The 19503-nt window shown below is 38.3% G+C and overlaps 1 protein-coding gene across 1 annotated transcript; it reads left to right on the top strand.

The window, feature by feature from the left end:
* The first annotated feature begins 156 nt into the window (after positions 1–156).
* On the top strand, positions 157–18786 carry LOC149103606 (uncharacterized). Its single transcript, XM_089273530.1, has 2 exons — positions 157–686; positions 15998–18786. Exon 2 carries the CDS (start codon positions 16141–16143, stop codon positions 17128–17130), a length of 990 nt encoding a protein of 329 aa, XP_089129656.1. The 5' UTR covers positions 157–686; positions 15998–16140; the 3' UTR covers positions 17131–18786.
* The last annotated feature ends 717 nt before the right edge of the window (positions 18787–19503 follow it).

A 19503-nucleotide genomic window follows, 5' to 3' on the forward strand; every position in this document is an offset into this window, starting at 1 on the left:
CAGTTAGAATAATAGTTGTCCTATTTTGAACGAAATATGCTGTTCCTCGTCAAATTGAACCCGGAATTCTCAAGTTAACTATTAGAAGAGGCCATAGCAGCTCAAGCATTGTCTTTATTTTTGCTGTAAAAGGCTATTATCGTGTCGTTTCTGTAGGACAGCTCAGTTTTGTCTCAGCGCTCGTTCTGCGGGCGCAGCCGCCGTAAGAAGGGTAAGTGGCAGGTGGGAGTTGGAGATTGCGACAAGGTTGAGGAGCAGTGGGAGTATGAGATGAGAGACGGGTGGTGAACAGAGATATGGGGACAGGAAATGATTCGTGGGGGGAGTATAGGAGCGGACTTCATCTACATTGTAAAGTTACCGTTACTACTTCCAAGTGCCTGTGAAACAAATGTTTCCAGTTACCCCGGGCTCGAAACATGTTTTGCAGGCAAAACAGGCGATTGTGGTTCTTGGAAAACATTTCTTATTTTTGTGTCACGAGTCTGACTGAGTCTTATTTTTGTGTCACGAGTCTGACCCCCCACCCCCTACCTCCAACCCTTAACCTCCACCGAACCTTGAACACGCTGGGTAGCTGGAATATTCCATTGGTCGTTGAGAGTCTGGGCGCTAGTTTAATCACTGTAATTTAATGGCGTCCTCCGTGTGATTTGCTGTCGAAGTTGTTGTCGCTTGTTTTTAAGGTAAGAGAGTCTATAACAATACTTTTCTTATGCCTAGCTAAGCTATAGATTATGAAAAACAATGAAAAAAAAATAGTGTTTGTGTTTTGCAATGTAGAATACGGTAGACACTAGTTCGTGAACTTGTCCCGCCAATTTAGTCAATCGAACGTTCGGAAATCGAACTCAATCCGTAGATTGAGTTCGATTGAGTTTGGTAATCGCACTGAATCGAACACCAAAGCTTGTGTGAGTTCGATTTCGAAACCAACCGAACAATTTAAACCTAATCGAACTCACTCCATTAGATTTTTGTTCAATTTAGTTGGGGAACCGAACACATTTGAGCCCATTAGATTGTGTTCGATTGCGTTCAGTGAATAAATTCGCGTGAACAAAGGCCACTAGCATGTTGTGTGGTCTGACAGCTCACTTGGTGACTCAAGGTGTAAGCTGTGGTAAACGTACAAACAAAGCAAGCCCATCGTTAACAAGTTTTTCTTGTTTATTTGATAACAACTTTATGTGCTTGCAGTACATTTTGATGGCATTTCTTCTTGAATACAACCATAAGTGTCTTTTTCTGCCAAGTGATCTTAGCGTTTACATGACACAGGGACACAACCAGTTCACATTAAAGGTGACCTAATTGTTTGCGCTCATGTACAACTCAAAAAGTGTGGCCTTTTTTGCCTAGTTTCTTTAAAACTTTAATATCTTCAACCTCCTTCATGTCCAAGAGGCACTCATGGTAGCCTTTAACTATGCATTTTAAAGGTAACAACTCATAGTGCAGCTGAAACTATTTATTTGGGATGTCTACAGTTATGGAAAAATGTGTTATACTGAACTTGAGCCTCCAATAACTTGTTATTGATTAATTTCAACACCTCAAACACCAGTTTTTTTTTAAAAATCAAGAGTTCAGAAATCAAACAAGCAATTGATTTCTTCTGGCCAATTTTGTTTGTTTGAGTTCAATTTAGTTTGATTGCTGAACTCAGTCCATTTTACTGAGTTTGATCCTATTGGGCCTGGTTGATTATGCTGGAACTTTTAAGTGGACATTCTGATGCATTCTGCAATTGCTTTTTCCACAAAAAATTTGGAAAGTAAAGCTGGACATTTTGAAAAATGCAGAAGAATGATCATTGATCATTTTTCAAAGTGGTTATTAAATGTTGTGAGATGGTTTTAATCATTTCTACTGATTTGTGATGTGTCATGTTATATTGTCAGCAATTAAGCTTACCATTGTTTACAGTAAAGTCGTACTTAAGCAAAATACTACTTTTTTCTGGGTAACCCAAAAACACTGAACCTCAGTCTGGGTATCCCTACTATGGACCGGTCCATGGACTACCCCTACGGACTACCACCCCTAAAATGGAATAAAAAAAATAATAAAGTTTTCACTTATGGGCTGTCTAATAGATCACTTGTGTCTGCAAAATTTCAAACATTGCGCTGTGCAAATGTAACAGACCTGGGCTCAGGCATAAGTTATAATTATTATTACACATTGCTATTTCCTTTGCTGTTGCTATATATGAAAGACTTGGAAGCCTCAAAATTTGTAATTCTTCAGTGTTTTCAGGTTACCCCTTTTCTCCGCTAATTGTATTGTTGTGTGTTCTGACAAAAACAACTATGTGTGGTTAATAAAGTGACACGTAAACTATTTAAATAACTCTTCAAATTGTAGCAATAATGTGGAGTGGTGATGAATGTTGTTGTTGTTCTACATTTAGTTTCAGTTGTGACTCTGTAGTGAGCTCACTATGAATAACTTACCTTGAGATTATGCTTATCACAAAAAATCTCAGAATCCAGGTATTGCTTTGTTGTACAGAACAGGCTAAATTATTACTGTATACCTGATTATGGTTGTTTGATCTTCAATGAGCAGCAAAAGTGCTGAGACACTTAGAAGTAAAATTTGATTTGAGTGTCTTGCAAAAACTCCTCCTTCCCCATCCCTGCAAACAATGTTAATTTGTCTATAAATTCTATGCAGCCTATGCAGACCACAATACCTACACCACATTAAACTGGGGTGAGGAGGAATCAGAGAATTAATGCTATCAATCAATTAGTCAATCAATCAATCAATCAGTCAATCAATCAATCAATCAATCAGTCAATCAATCAATCAGTCAATCAATCAATCAGTCAATCAATCAATCAATCACCTGTTATTGTGCACTATTTACAGAATTAATTTACATCAGTATTATAAAATAAACGCAGTGTACAAGAAGAGTAATATATGTTGCATTTAGCTATGGGAAAAATTAAAAAAATATATGTACATGTGGTAACCAGAATAACCATTGGCTCTCGGGTTGGTTACCACTAAGTTAAGGTAAATGCAGAGAGCAAAAATACATTACACAGGAATACATTACTGAAAATACATTACAGAAATACAAGTGACTACTATTATTAATTAGATTTTAAGTATTTAAGAGGTGCTGCTTATACAGCTTCTTAAAGGAAATATATCAAAAGTTTTTTAGGCTAAGAGGAACTTATTCCCAAATTATTGATGCACAGAACTGGAATACTGATTGTCCAGGTGTAGTTGATATTCTTGACCTATGGAGCTTAAGCTTCTGTAATTGGAGACTAAATGAAGGGCTTTTCTTATATATTGCATGGGGGTTGCATTGTTTTTGGTATGGCACTATTAAATTGTCAGTTATCAATCAACATTAGCAAAAGACTGGTTGCACTGCTCGCAGATATCAGTTTTATCAGTGCATGTTATACTATTCCTTATTCTTCTTGATGGGGTAATACAGCCTGTTGGCTTATGTTTTATTGAAGTACCAATTAATTTCCAGGTGGCATGAGGATATTTTTGTACAAGTCAAAATGTTTACTGAAGTAGGATTTTTTGCTGGCTGCTTTTATCTGATTGAGTTTTATATTCAGATATTTTATCTGGGTCAGCTGAGAGGAAGTGTGTCTTATACATTATTTGTTTAGCTTGCATTAATTTGAGTATTGCATTTGATATTCATGTCTTTCTAAGCAGCTTTACTTATTTCTGGATGCTGTTTTTTATTGGCACATGTTTGTCAACTACAGCTTTTATAGCTCCAGTTATATAGTTTGTCAGATCATTGATATAAGTGTTCCCATTTATAATAGCATTCCAGTCAATTGCACTAATATCTTGCTTAGATAATTCTTGGTTAAAGTGACTATAATCCTTAATTGAATTATATTTTTAGGATTATCTACTGACACGCCTTCGAAGCTGATTTCCGTCTCGTAAACAGTCGATGCCATTTTTAACGATCGATGCCATCATTGGTAACCAAGCCTTTCAGAATGGACGATGCTATATTTGCTTTAGTTTAGGCCTGGATAAGGTAGAAACTGGTTATAATTTGTTGATGGAGTAAAACGCATTCACCAAATGCTTAGTCGTTCACAATCACACTGGTATGCTTGCGATTAGCTTTTGTTTGATGGTTGGGGCAACTCTGTTACTAACATTTAAGAAAGTCACGTTTTGTAATTAAATTTTGCGGAGATTTGGCGGAACAACCTGGTAGTGTAGTGGTATAAGAGGGACGTCTGGAAACAAAGGTTCTGGGTTCAATACTGGGTGGTTACTTACAAATTTCCTTTTTTCTTTAATTTAGCAGACAAAAATTCGTTGATAGTTAAAAAATATATATATTTCTAAGTGTTGCGAAAATGGCATCGACCGATTACGAGACGGACAACTGCGTCTAAGAAGCAAAATATGCTTGCAGGTGATCTGGGATGTCAATCAGACCAATGCTAGAAATATTTTGGGCAGACGTGTTAGTAATTCTGGTGGGTTTGGTAATCACAGGAAGAAAACTGAATAAAACAAGTCTAAGTAATCATCAGTCTGTTGGTGTCTGGTGCGTCTCAGAAAATCGGTATTCATATCACCAAGGATACATATTTCATATTTTCTCGCTTCCTATTGATGATTTACTCGAGTTGCACTTAAAAGAGTCAATAGATACAACCAATTAGAACATGTTTTTCCCATGACATGGATCAATTTTAGCCCAGCAGGTTTCAACTAGGTGAATGACAAGTGTTATATCTGCAGGTCTGGCTATTGTTTTCAGAATGCTCTTGTAAATAGCAGCAGGATGAGCCAGTGTGATGAAAATTATAGAGGGTCGTACACGGGGGGGGGGGGGGGGGGAGGGGGTGGGTGTCTGGCACGTTTTACGAACGGCAAAACTTGAGGATCACGGATCACAGATATAAAAATTTCGTTTTCCCGAATCACGAAGATAAGCAATAAGATACCCTTTTTAATGACCTGTCCTTACACTAGAAGCAGTGTTTGAAGAAAGTAAGGTCGCGAATGGCAAGTCAAGGCTCCATATTACAAATCGCATACCTAAGTGACTCTCGATAATGGACTCTAACCATTCGGAGGACTTGCGTCTGAAAATCACGTAGAATAGGGTGGTAAAATCACGAATATCGGCTAATAATTCAGGTTCTTCACAGGTCACGCAAAACCTTCAGGTCATGAGTCACGAAGAATAATTTCCTAAATTCACGTTTCACGGAAAATAAAATCAGCTAATCATGCATCACGAGAATATCCCTGTACGATCCTCATTATAGTTGGGGAGGTCTATATTGGTTGTAGAGTTTGGATTTAGTTTTGTTTCTTTGAGTGCAAGAATATCTGACTTTTTGTCTGGAGAGTACAACATATCATCTAATAGAGACATGTTCTTCGGCAGACTTCTTGTGTTAAAGTGTCGCATAATGAGAGAGCTTTAGGTCCAGCATTATTTAAAATATCATTCATCTTAGAAATTGTAAAATAATCAGATTGTAGAACGGTGAGTATCAAGTCTGGGTCAGTCCCATCGTATTTGTCTGGATTAGGCATCATATTATAAAGATCTATGACTATGTATTGATCGACTTGATACGACCATGAGCCATTTGGGAGGCGCGATGGCCTCATGGTTACTACGCTCGTCTCCCGGTCGAGCGGTCTGGGTTCCAGCTCTGGCCGGGGACATTAAGTTGTGTTCTTGGGCAAGACGCTTCACTCTCACAGTGCCTCTCTCCACCCAGGTGTATAAATGGGTTCCGGTGACCTTTATGAGGGGTAGCCCTGCAATGGACTAGCATCCCATCCAGCGGGGAGTAGAAATACTCCTAGTCGCTTCATGCTACAAATTAGAAACCGGAATAAGCATCGGCCTGATGGGCCTCTTGGATCACATACAGACTTAGCCTTTTATGAGCCATTTACGAAAATAAATTCATTATCACATCTTTTGAGTTCTACAGTCTTGAGCTGTTATTGTCTTACTATGACCAGTTGATCAGTGATACGCCGAAAAATTGAGTGACCTGGCCTTGGTAATTTCTCGTTCCCAATTTTACACTTGGATAAAGAAAGGCTCTGTGAGACTGACAGGAAACTGCTTTGCCCAAACACACAACACACTGATTTCAGCCCGGGCTGGAACCCAGACTGCTTGATCCATAGTCCAGTTCACTTACCATTAGAGCACCATGCAACCCACATCAAAATCGTTTTCTTTTGATATCAGGCCTTTGGTTCTCAACTTTTAAGCACAGTGTCTTTGAATCGGTGGTGTTATAAATGTAATTATCAGTCAATTATGGAGATGCTTGATTCATCTATTTCTTAGTGTAGACTTAGTCTAGACTTGTTGAAAGGCGTATTTACAAGAGCATTCGAACACAAGTCACTCTATAAGACCTAAAACTGCGCTGAAGAAGCTGTGATTCACGAGTTTAGCGTCAAAAATAACAGATGACTAGCTTTCGACAAGAGATTATGATCCTGAGAGAACACATGCCCTTGTCCCATGATAATCTTCTTCAATGTATTTTAAGCTTCGCGTCACGCTGTCAAAGTTATTTTTAGTCGCGGTTACAAATATACAGCAAATTAGTTACTTACCTATATAATTATAATAACAACTAATATTACTAATACTAATAATATAATACAACTAATTAGTACTAATAATACTACTACAACTAATGTTATTACAACACTAAAAACACCAATATCACTAACAATAGACGGTAACCAAAAAAAATTCCAACAAACTATAACTAAATATTTACAAAATATAATGTAAATAACATATTAATTAGTGTTACATAGGTCAACATACAGAAAGTGAATGCATATTAACACCTTTAAATAATTAAGCTTTTACAAGAGGCGACACTATCCATTTAGCTTCAAAGAAATCCTTTGTTTTTTTACTATGCAGACTGATATATTTTTCCGTTTCATATTTTACAGCAATTTTCTTTTTAAATCCATATATATTTAGAAGAATTTGACTTCTTCTACAATCCCATAAGTACAATTTCCCAATTATAATTAGATAGTTTAGCAGCTTAACAGAAGGGGAGTTTTGTGGTATCATTCCAACTAAAACATCTTGCAACGAAAGTCGAATGTTTTCCTTTAAAAGTTGGTGCCAGAATACTTCGAAGTCATGCCAGAAATCTATCGAGTAAGGACAGAGATACAGGAAGTGATATAGCGTTTCTGGTTCAGATGAACAAAATGAGCACGAGTCGTTCATTTTAAAGCCAATTTTGTAAAGTTTAGCATTAGTGTAAAGAATGGAGTTAAGAATTTTGTATTGAAATGCCTTAACATATGCTTCAAGAGCAACACTATGCGGGATCGTAAAAATTTGTTACACTTCCTCGAGTGTAAAATGAAATTCATTTTGCAGCTTGTTTACAATAGTTGGAAAAAGAGCCTTTCTGTTTACAAGTAAAGTATAATAGTCTTTAGATTTCTTCTTTGTCACATCAAATATATTTTCGTCAATTTTTAGAGAAAGTTCACCTGTTGTTGATTTATGAGTACTATTTTTTAAGATGGAAGGAATGGAGTGTCGAAGACCAGCCCAAACTAAAAAATTAGTTTTCGAAATCCTGTTAGAAACTAGGGAAAAGGAATCTTTGTTATTTAAATCAAAGGATAGATCGCTGATATGAACTACACCAGCTTCGAAATAGCTTTTATAATAAACTGTCTTATTATTAATGAGTATTTGTTTGTTATTCCAAAGAATATAACGCCAGTTTTTTTCTGCACAGAACATATCTCTAAATTCTGACCACCACTGTAGTAATTCTAGATAGAATAGAGAAATATTCAGTGGAAGGATGCTAACATCATAGTTGCAATGAAACAAGAAAAGGCCGCCAAAGCGTTCTAGGTGATATGTCAGATACCTTTTCCAGGTGCCATCATTTGAGCTAACTATTCGTTTTAGCCATGCCAATCGAAGCGATATTATCATGCTATCAAAATCAATCATCTTTAATCCTCCGTTGGAGTGTCCATTTATCGCCGATCTACGTGTGACTTTATCAGGACCATTCCATAAGAATTGAAATAATAACTGGTTTAACTGACTTACAAATTCTTGTGGGGTAGGTATTAAAGATGACACATAAACAAATTTCGGGATTAATAGAGATTTGATAAGTGTAATTTTGCCATAAATAGAAAGACCTCTTGAGGACCAAATTCTAGTCAGGTTTTTAATACTGTCTAATCTTTCTATGAAATTCTTTTCAATAAGCAATTTTTGATCATACGTGTAATAAATTCCTAGAGCCTTTATCGGTTCGTTAGGCCATTTAATCCCAAAAGGCTGTGCTTTGCAGTTCCTTGAAGAACCTATCCACATAGCTTCCGTTTTGAAACAATTAATCTGTAAGCCAGAGACAATCTTGAAATCATCTAATAGCCTAAAAAGAGCAGTAGCAGAGCTTGTGTCGGCAAGTATTGCTGTCGTATCATCTACGTATTGAAGAATTTTTGTCTCCTCACTCCCAATAGAGATACCTTTTATATCTTTATTTTGTCGAATCGCAATTGCTAATGTTTCTATAGTAACTACAAAGAGGTAAGGAGAGAGCGGGTCCCCCTGTCGTACCCCACGTTCAAGCTCAAAGTATTCAGATGAAAGTCCGTTGTTTATCACACAGCTTTGTATGTTTCTGTAGAACGTTTTAACCCAATGGATGAAATTAGGGCCAAAATTGAAGGATTTCAAACAATAGAGAAGAAAATCCCATTCTACGCTATCAAACGCCTTTTCAAAATCAATAAATATCATTAGTCCCGGAATACTTTCTTTTGCAGTGAAATCCATAATATCAGAAACTGATCTAATTGTTTCGCCGATATATCGGTCTTTCACGTATCCAGTTTGGTTATGGTGTATAATGTTTGGAAGAACATTTTTAATTCTTGTGGCGATCACCTGAGACATAACTTTTGTGTCAACGTTTACGAGAGAGACTGGACGCCAGTTCTCAATATAAGAACGATCTATTAGAGTAATTACCGCTTGTTTTTGAGAACAAGACATTTCACCTTTTTCAAAGCTTTCGTTCACGCATTTAAGAAAAGGATCGCTTATTAAAGGCCAGAACAATTTGTAGAATTCTATAGGAATTCCGTCATTCCCGGGAGTTTTGTTGGTTTGAAAACTTTCGAGGATATTGTAACATTCCTCAGCTGAAATTTTGCCTTCGCAGGTTAACATTTGTTCTTCGGTTAATTGAGGTATATTCAAATTCTCTAGAAACTTTACAATGTTCTGACGATCGCGTAGTTTTGCCCAACGGGTCGCGTCCACCAAAATCCGAAATTGAAAATCTAGCGGGTTAAGAGAAAAAGATGAGTAAGTTTTAAACTACCGCACTGTTAGCATTGGAAATCATTTTTAAAGCGCTGGACAGAAAAATATCTTGAAGGTGCTTCTCCAAAGTTAAAATAGAAGTCGTGTCATTCCCATGCGAGAGTGAGTTTTAAAACACAAAGCGCCATGATCGCCAAGACTCGTATTTCAAACCTACTCGAAAGAAAGTACTCAACTGATCGAAGCGAAAAGCATCTCTTTCTAAAGACATTTCAAAACGCAGGACAGCTAAAATATTTGTTTCTTATTTTTTAGAACTTTCGCTCCGAAAAATCCCGATGCAAATGTTTGAATATTTATTTTCAAAGTGTAATATTAGGGACCGTTCATTTTTTATAAGGTAGGGGGGGCTGGTGGGATTTGGGGGGGGGGCACGCGAAAAAAAATGGCTTTCGAGGGGGGGCCATCCCAAAAAAATAAGGGAAAAAGGGGGGGTCACGTGAAATATTTTAGTAAAACTTTAAAATGGCATAATGTTTGAATATCAAAAAAATTGCTATAGAATAAACATAGAAGGCAGGATACAAATTTATTACAAACTTTCCTTCTGCTTTGAAAAAACGTTTGGCGACAAAAAGCATTTGTAGTTACTGAAAAGAAGTATTTAACACTGTTATTTTCGAATGCAACTTTCACTGGCACTCATCTTCATCTCCGCTGTCGTCGAGTTCTTCGTCGCCGCTTGTGCTGCTATGGGAGTCTCTTTCACCAATGCTGCAAGAAGCAGCAATGCTTTCCGTCAGAGTGTACTCTTCAGGGTACATGAAGGTGTAAACATAATCTCTGACTTCCCGCTCAAGGCTGGTGGTGATTCTGCTTCTTGCAACATTGGTGAAATAATTCCCTTCCAAGAGCTGTGCTATGTATGGCCCATCTCTTCTAAATATCGACGTGGCAACATCCTCAACTTTAAGACAGTCTTCCGGGACGGCCGTTCTAGGAGGGTACACAAGGCATTGTGGAAGATCATTTCCTAGCGGGTTTCCAACACAGACTCCATAAACTCGTTGGACGTTGTTTTCAGTCCGCTTCCTCTTTCTTTCATTTGACTTTCTGCGGTTTTCTTTTTTCCTTCTCCTTTTTTTGATGTGCTGTTTGAGTATGCTTTTGAATATGCTGTTATAATTGCTCTTCTTATTTTCTAGTGCTTCCATGTCTTACGTGATCTTCGTCAACTTAGCTTCTGTACATTTCATCTGTTTTACATTAAAACTGTGGGCAAATTCTTCGCCCTGCTTTAAAGCAAGCCCATTGGACTGAAAGAGTGTGGAATCGTGTTCCTTTGCATCTTTCAATATGACATTCAACTTTTCCACCATTGCTCTGTGCTCTTTGATGGAGAAGTTCAGTTTTCTTCCATCACTGGGCTTCAACTGGTACCCTTGCATGGAAAACTCACTCGCCCTTTCTGAACAGCCACCCGCACCTAGAAAAATTGCTTCTTTTGCTTGTAAGATGTCAAACTGCCTGGATCGTTCAGCTGTAAACCTTTTCTTAAACGACTCGTCGCTTTCGCCATTATTGCGCATTTTGGAATGAGCCTTTTTCATGATGCTCATGTAGTAATGCGCTCTTTCCCCGATTGGATTAACAATATAAAGAAAGAGCATGGAAGTGGCAGGCTGGTTTTATCTGACCCAGAGAGCGTTGCTCTATTTGCAGATAAGTTTATTGTCAAATCGAAGTTTGTGGTGGATTATCTTCAGCATCTTGAAGTGCTGGAATTTAAAAGGAAAATGAGAGCAGAAGAAAAGGCAAAGTTAAGTAGGGAGGAGGATTATCCTTGGACTGAGTTGTGCGAAGATCTAACCAAGCTTAAAAGCTACGTGTTCCAGAACTAAACAAGTACTCAAACCACCACGGGCTGAAGCAGCATTTGAAAAGCAGCAAGAGTGAGAAAGTAAAGGCAATTGTAAGACATTCATGCTTGCAGCAGAAGAGTCCTCTCAGAGCTGGCCGACCAACACTGAGAAATGCCAGGACATTGACACAAAATGACAACAGGGCAAGTGCTGACAGCAGTGAAAGGGATGAAAGTGACAATGATGAGTATGACAGTGATGCCATTGACTCTGGGGGAGAAGATGACTCAAGTGACGTCATTCTTGCATTCATCAATTCAGATGAGGAAGATGCCAATGAGAGGCCAAATGCCACACGCTCAGGGCGAGCCATAACTAGGAGATCCGAAATTGACTTCTCTTTCTTTTGATTTGTTTTTTAAACAACAGCTCTCTTTCGTATAGAGATTGTAAATATTGTCTTCATAGTGAGCACAATAACGTGAAGTAGGGGGATAATAGAGAAATATTAAAAAAGTTGAAATCTAAATATTGTTTGTTCAATTTTTTTTTTTGGGGGGGGGGTCATCCCAAAAAATGACCGCTATAAGGGGGGGCCATGTGAAAAAATTGGTAAGCTGAGGGGGGGTCATGCGATTTTTAAATGGTGGTTCCCAAATCCCACCAGGCCCCCCTCCCTCATAAAAAATGAACGGTCCCTTATCCAAGGTTTGCAGGTCCACAGCGATAAAAGCTGCCTCTCCGGAACTACCGCATCGTTTGAATCGAGAGAGCTCTCTTTGGAAGGTATTTTCAAAGCGCTGGACAGAATAATTGTCTTCTATGTGTTCTGGGACTGATCAGAAAGTCTTGAGGGTGGGGGTTGGGCCGTAGCAGAGAGGGGGTTGGTCATCAGTTTTTTAGCCGCTGGTACGGCGTGGGTCGTTCAATTTTCAGCTTCTCATGGTGGTGGGTCATCCTATTTTATGACAAATAATTCAAGTCTTGAACCACTGGAACAGTTGACCAGACGTTTAGTTTTAATTTTGTGCGCTCACCCCTCTTACTTTTTGGCCAGTCCCTTGGTCTAAGTTTACTTCGAAAATTAGTCTTGTCATTTCTCTGCATGACTGATTCACATTAGGCGCAATGGCTGCTGACAGGAATTGCAATCTAACCGCTTTTAAAGTCGCTTCTCAAAAAGTACTGATGGATGAAAGCGAAATAGGTCTCTTTGGCCGGAAAGCTCTTTCAAAGCGCTGGACAGTTAGAATTTTTCGTCCTCTTTCCTTGCGAATTGCGCTCTGAAAATCCATGCAGGAACAAGGTTTTTCATATTTTATTAACTACTAAATTAAACCTTGAATGTTATTACATCATTTAAATTCGCCAATCAGGTGTGTTTCCTAAGATAGCCTCGCAGTTCGAGCACCGAGCTAAAATTAAAACGACTTACCTTTAAAACTAAAAGTAGGGAAAACTAGAGACCATAATGGCTACTGCGTTGTACAACGCAAGATCGCGTGACTGATTCTTGAAGACAAATCAATAAATAAATCAGCTCATGGCATAGTGTGGCTAAACACTTCGTGTAAGCCACACAAAAAAGCACATCTTTCATATGTTTTCGAGAAAACAAGACGCATGGCTGCGTGAACTCGGGCTTTCAATGTCGCGCATCTGGAGTTATCTTTGGGGGACTGCCATATTGCGATTGTCACTGTCGTCACGCAATTTCGTTATTGCTAGTCATGGATAATTCTACTTGTGTTTATTTTTGTCTGCTGAATGTAATGAATGTTGTTATGGTACTAGAAAACAATCAAAATAATATATTACCATACAGGAGTAGGTTCCTACAAATGCCAAAGGTTGAAGTTCAAGGACTTTTCAATTACTTTGAAGGCCAAGTTTTAGATAATTGAAGGACCGCTTTTGGAATGGTTTGCATAAGCAATTTTATAATTATTTAATATTATTTCTCAGCTTTTCCATGAAAGTACTATAATTTTCAACTTGAAAATTGCTTAAGGAAAAGCATTGCTAAAATCAAGCCCTAGTCCTCAAATTGAAGTACTTTCAAGGCCTTGAATTTTTTATTTTTAAATTCAAGCATCTTCAAGGACTTTCAAGGCTTTTACAAACCCTGAGTAGGTAATGTATTTGCCTTAAATTGCAAGGAGAAGGCAATTTTTTATCTATTATTGGTGTTGAATCAGTTTGTTGCTAAATGTTGACCCAAGGGGAGTAGTCAGAAATCAGTAGATTAAAGCAATAGTACTGTTCAATAGTTCATAATTATTGCTTTTAATAGAAAAATCCCTGAAACCACTGCAACATTATATAGCTAGAGGGACTGCCCTTGGCAGAGCATAAATTTTGGGAATTATGTATAACAAAACTGTAACAAAACGATGGAAATGTCTCAATATTTGGTATCAATGCTGTGTTGTTTTCCTGTGTATTGACCGGAAACAACGACAAATAAGTCTAATGGAGGAACAATTCACAAGTTATAACATGAGTTTCAATGTTCTTTGTTCAGTTTCTTGGATGATCTGTTCTTGTTTATATTTTGATTAACATTTTTGCAGTTACAGAATGTAACCCACGTAAAACAAAAGTACACCTATACTGGTATATATTATCAATGTCGCCAAGGGAAATGTTCATGTTGGCGGTGATTTGTCTATTCATTCGATCTTGTTCTTTTGTAGGATGACAGATAGAACTGTGAAATTGTCATCATATTCGACTGCAAAGTTGTCAATGAAGAGTAATTTCTCGGCTAGAGCATTCTCGTCAAAATGAAGAACATCTTCGTTTATCAGTTCTTTAAGAAGTTCATCGTTCATCTTTAATGTCAGTGAATCTTGCTTGTCATTTAAAACTTCAATGGTAGCCGATAGACCAAGCAAAACTCACATTGAACTTTCTGGTTTCACAGGCATTACTCTTAAAAGGGGTATTATTTTGAACTTTATCAATTTTAACCCCTTTCAACTCAAGTATATCATTGTTATGTATACTCTGGAAATAATGTACTAAGCTATTCAGTGATGATACTTCAAGCAGCACACATGTACCTTGAGGATGGCTTCTACCATAAATATCCCTTGCATGAGAAACAAATATTTTCAAGCCCATATTGCCATTACAATAGATAGCCACTGCAGTACAGCCTATTGTCAAGACAAAATTGTAGAAATTTTCGGATATAAGTGATTAAAAGGCTCTATCTAAGGAGGTACAGTACTGATATCCTTCTATTGTAGCTTCTTGATGAATAGTACCAGTGTAGGTTTCACTGTATTGAAGTTCATAGTCATTCTCGAACACATTCAAAAGTGTGGGTAATTCGGTCTGCATTAAAAATGATTGTCTGGTTAACTGAGACAAACTTGAATACAACTGATTTCCAATATTCATTATTGACACCAGATCATTAGCAGAATTGATTCCTTGTTTGTTATTGTAAATCAAAGAGCATAAACTCATTGCAACACATTGTTGTCCTGAACTTTGTCCAAATACCAACTCATTAGCTTGGCTATATGGTGCCGTTATTGTTTTGCTAGGGTCAATTGGAGTAGGACCAGTGTTTTCTCTATATCTGAACTCAGTTGAAATTTGCAATAGTTTGATACGTGTGTCTGACTCTTATAAAGACACATGGGTCTATTACAAGAAAACATTGATAAGTACTGACTTGCTCTATACTTCAATTTAATTATCCTTTGATATACCCTCACAGAACAATTCAACAAATACTTCTTCTCATGTTGTGCAACTTTATTTAATCTTACCCTCTTCGTATGAAGCTTACAAACATTCTTTGTAACTCTTCTAACCTTCACATAACGACGTAGCCAAGAGGACTTCGGTATGCTTAGACGAATACGCTCATAAACAAATTCCTTCAGTCTCCTGCCCTTTCTTCTGAGACGTTTCAGAGTAGCTTCTGGTATTCTACTGGGTTCTCGATCACGTCTAAATACACGGTTGTGTTTATATACAAACATAATGTGAGATAGCTCGTTTAATATAGCTGGTTTCGCTTGATATTTCTCGATAGAAGGTTCACTCGTAAAAGATCGCTCGTAAATTGATCTCTCGTAAAGTTCGCGGACCGACCCGTTGCCAAAACGCTCCACAAGTTTTAGTGTGGGTCTACCGCGAACGGTGTGTGACTTTGTATGTACATTGAGCGTAATAGCCATCGAATTTCTTTCGCTTTCATCAAGCGAGGAATTTTCCACAAAGGCGGCCGTTGCTTGAAACCATGCTCTCTACGATTCATTCTACGCATGCGCGTACACTTCACGAATGCGCTGTAGTTGAACTGCGTTTTGTGACTAAACGCAAAAAAAAAAAAATATGGAGTCGAATTTATACCTCGAGCGTTTCCTTCGGAAAGCCCGAGTAATCAGGGTTTCATGTTACATACCTTTCCGAGGAAAACAAAAGTATCAAAATACAAATGTTGGCCTGAAAAGTGAAATTGTCACGTTTGCTACTTCAACGTATTAGTAAATTTCAAATAAACGAAAATCAACGCAAATACCAGAGCAAAATTTAAAAGCTGTCTTTGCAAACAGTAATTTAAAGTTATTGTTGATTATGTCTGATCAAGGTGTCTGTCCGTTCATATTCTGCAAGGGGAAAAGCCCTGGGTACCAAGGTAAATACGAAGTGGGAGTGAGCCGGGCAGGGATGAGTACCTGTGTGACAACTATGCCTGAGCTAAACATTGATCTCTGCACTGTCTGAGATTTTCTCACTAGTTTGTTCATTTCGTTAGGAATATACGGTAGAGACATCAGTCTTGATAGAAAAGCTGACAACGTGTTTTGAAAGGGAATCAAGTCGACTGTCTTAGCAAAGAAAAAAGCTGGACGTAGGGCGGCATAGAATTTAAGCCAATCAAAACCTGCTCTAATAAATATGGCAACAAGGATCCGAGGAAAGGCACACGAATGCAAGCGTTGTGGTCAGTTGTTTGACCAGTTCTCAGTTTACAAGCAACATGAACGAAATCACACAGGAGAGAAGCCGTATTCATGCAAGCATTGTAAGAAGTGCTTTAGTCACTCATCACATTGGAAGGAACATGAACGAACTCACACAGGAGAGAAACCGTATACATGCCAGCATTGTAAGAAGTGCTTTAGTCGGTCATCACATTGTGTGAGACATGAACGAACTCACACTGGAGTGAGGCCGTATTCATGCAAGCATTGTAAGAAGAGCTTTAGCCATTTAGGAAATTGCAAGGAACATGAACGAACTCACACTGGAGTGAAGCCGTATTCATGCAAGCATTGTAAGAAGTGCTTTTATCGGTCATCAGATTGCAAGAAACATGAACGAACTCACACAGGAGAGAAACCGTATACATGCCAGCATTGTAAGAAGTGCTTTAGTCGGTCATCAGATTGTGTGAGACATGAACGAACTCACACAGGAGTAAAGCCGTATTCATGCAAGCATTGTAAGAAGTGCTTTTATCGGTCATCACATTGGAAGGAACATGAACGAACTCACACAGGAGAGAAACCGTATACATGCCAGCATTGTAAGAAGTGCTTTAGTCGGTCATCAGATTGTGTGAGACATGAACGAACTCACACAGGAGTAAGGCCGTATTCATGCAAGCATTGTAAGAAGTGCTTTAGCCTGTCATCAAATTGCAAACGACATGAAGAAAAACATGCAGTAGACAGTTCGTTAAAACACAAGCAGCAAGATCAGTACCTAAAACTAAGAAAACACCAGGAGCCGTCAACAACTCGAGGTACCAAAGATTCTAGTGCGTTGGTTTCTTTGACTGAAAATAATTTAAGCCAAGTTGAAAGCCTCACCTGTTGGATTTGTCAGGAGGAATTTAGCCTCGAGACATGTCTCATGAAACATTACGATGATCATATGAGATAAAAGCGACACTTATATAAGCCTTATTAATGTTTAAGCTGTCTTCGCCTTTTTTCACCGCACTGCAGGTTCGGTAGGACATAATTTGTTCTGCTAACGTTAGTGTTGGAGGAAAGTCGAGTAACTTTTGAAAACGCGAAATCGAGAGTGCTAATAGCGGTAGGAAATAGAATTTCTCTGAACCTGCAGCAAACCTGACTTCCCGAGAAGAGACCCAGTATGTGATCTATTATCGCTGAAAGCAATCGAATTTAAGTTACAATAACAAAATTTCAAGTTACAATAAGCTTAATGCACAAAGCGAGATGTAATGTAATTACTACACGTTAATTATCTTCAGAACTGACTGACTGGTTAGTTGGGAATCTCGTGTTGTCTTTACACGGTGATCTGTGAGCTCTTTTTCGTTTATCCCGCGGTTGGACTGAGTGTTTCTGGACAAAAGTTTAGTAAACCTGATTACTCTTTTTTTCAATTTTGTCACCAATGTTTCAGGTGATCAAACTGGTGATAGCCTCCTACCCGTACGATCTGTTTGTTCGTCACGCATTCTTGCAATCTTGCGTAACGATCCCAAAAGAGCAACTGCGTAGTGGCCGGGGCTAAACTGGTAATCGCTCTGACGGTATTTTTTAAGTCAGAGTGAAAATAATGTTGTTGCTTTGAAATATGAGCCACCCACTATGCAAGCAGAAACACACAGACTATTAATGTGGTTGAATGTCAGGGTCTTAAAGGACTTGTACCGAAAGGTTTTATTGTATAGCTTTATAGTGAGAAGCCTTTGTGGTTTTATATAGCAATCCGTGCGAGGTTGCCTCATCTTAACTTGATAATAGGGAGTTTAAGAAACCAGGACGCGACGTCGAGGACAACGTCGATTAAAAAATGATTTTATATTTTAAATACGAATCTTGCGATACTCTAAAGTCATTTTACTTTGTTTCTTTGTGTCAAAACTATCAGGAAATTGAATCTGGGACAGGGCGAAACGTTTGAAATAAAAATTAAAGAAAAAAATTGCCGTCGTGGTTCACGTTCCCTGGACAACGCAGAATTTGGTCATTTCAGGCATAGGACGGCAAGGAAATGTGCCAAGAATTATACCGGTCATGCGCAGCCACTCTTCTACTCTTGTTAAACCTTTTCTTTAGCGACGTTGCCGTTGCCGTCGCCGTCTTGGGTTTCTTAAACTCCCTACTAGTGTCTGCTGAGTTTTGAAACTTAGACAGTTAAGTTGTTAGTTTTGCAAGCAAATGTCATTGTCCGAGGTAACTTACTCACTTTAATTAACTTTATTTACTTGTCAATTGAATTGAAAAGTACGTTATGTTGCACCGTGGATGAGTTATTTAGGAGCCAAAATATCGAATGAAAACTTCGTCCCTAAAGTAGCGTTATTTAGTATGTTTCTACACGAGAAGTGTTTTATGGGTTATTTGCATGTAATGGTAGTTTGGTTTATTCCTGGATGTAACTAGATCAGTTGGGTTTCACTGAAGATGGAAAGCGCTGTAATCCTTGAAATTTTAAAGTGGTCGATCTTTGAACAGGCGATGCTAACACATTCTTTGTGACTACTACATTATATTTATCAGTTCGTTTTGTTGATGAGATATTTGTTATGGCTAAAGCAATAAATACCATGTTAGTGGTTGATATGATTAGTACGCGAATTGCAAATGATTCTTTGACGTTTTTCTCTTGTTTACCCTGAACATGCTCGGTCGAGAGAAGACTGTCACTGGAGCCGAAACACCTCGTTAATGGAATATATCTATAGAGGTCAATGCGCAGCTTTGTTTTCCGCGCGGCGAAATCACGTATAAACGGAGCAATCAACATGCAATCATGCATGCTGCACATGGCACGACTTTGGGGCCGGCTGGCTTCGAAGTTTTTACACTGTTGGTCGCCAGCACAAGTATTCTAGTTGTCTAATTTTTGTAGCCCTTTAGGCTATACCGTTTATACTTCAACATTCACATTTTTGGTGATCAAAACGTTTCAATGGATTGAGAACGTATTCGCTTGTAATAGTTTCCAGTTCTCGCAGGATCTGTTTGTTCTCGAGTTCCAGGCCCTGTGCACACTATAATGCGTTTTTAATCGCTGTAGTCATTCATACGTATGCGGATTCGAATGTGACGGTTGTATTGGGTATCAGCGTTTTCGAGCGTTTTGATGCGGATTACGAAAGCGATGCGAAAACGGTGGAGTGGATACGAAGCGTTTGACGAGCTTTCGAGAACGCATCGTTTCTAAAACGTAGTAGGGTCGACGGAGCGTCCATTTCAATTGGCCTTGTTGTCTACGTTCACCTTGGCTCCCCCAGAGAGGTTTTAGTAAAATCACTTCATTAAATAATTTGAAGCC

The sequence above is a fragment of the Orbicella faveolata genome, unplaced genomic scaffold (assembly GCF_042242905.1).
Source record: "Orbicella faveolata isolate gen_17 unplaced genomic scaffold, um_ofav_v1 contig_35, whole genome shotgun sequence".
Lineage (NCBI taxonomy): Eukaryota > Metazoa > Cnidaria > Anthozoa > Scleractinia > Merulinidae > Orbicella > Orbicella faveolata.

Excerpts from the sequence above, each read along its gene's own strand:
- LOC149103606 (XM_089273530.1), top strand. The coding sequence starts at position 16,141 with ATGGCAACAAGGATCCGAGGAAAGGCACACGAATGCAAGCGTTGTGGT.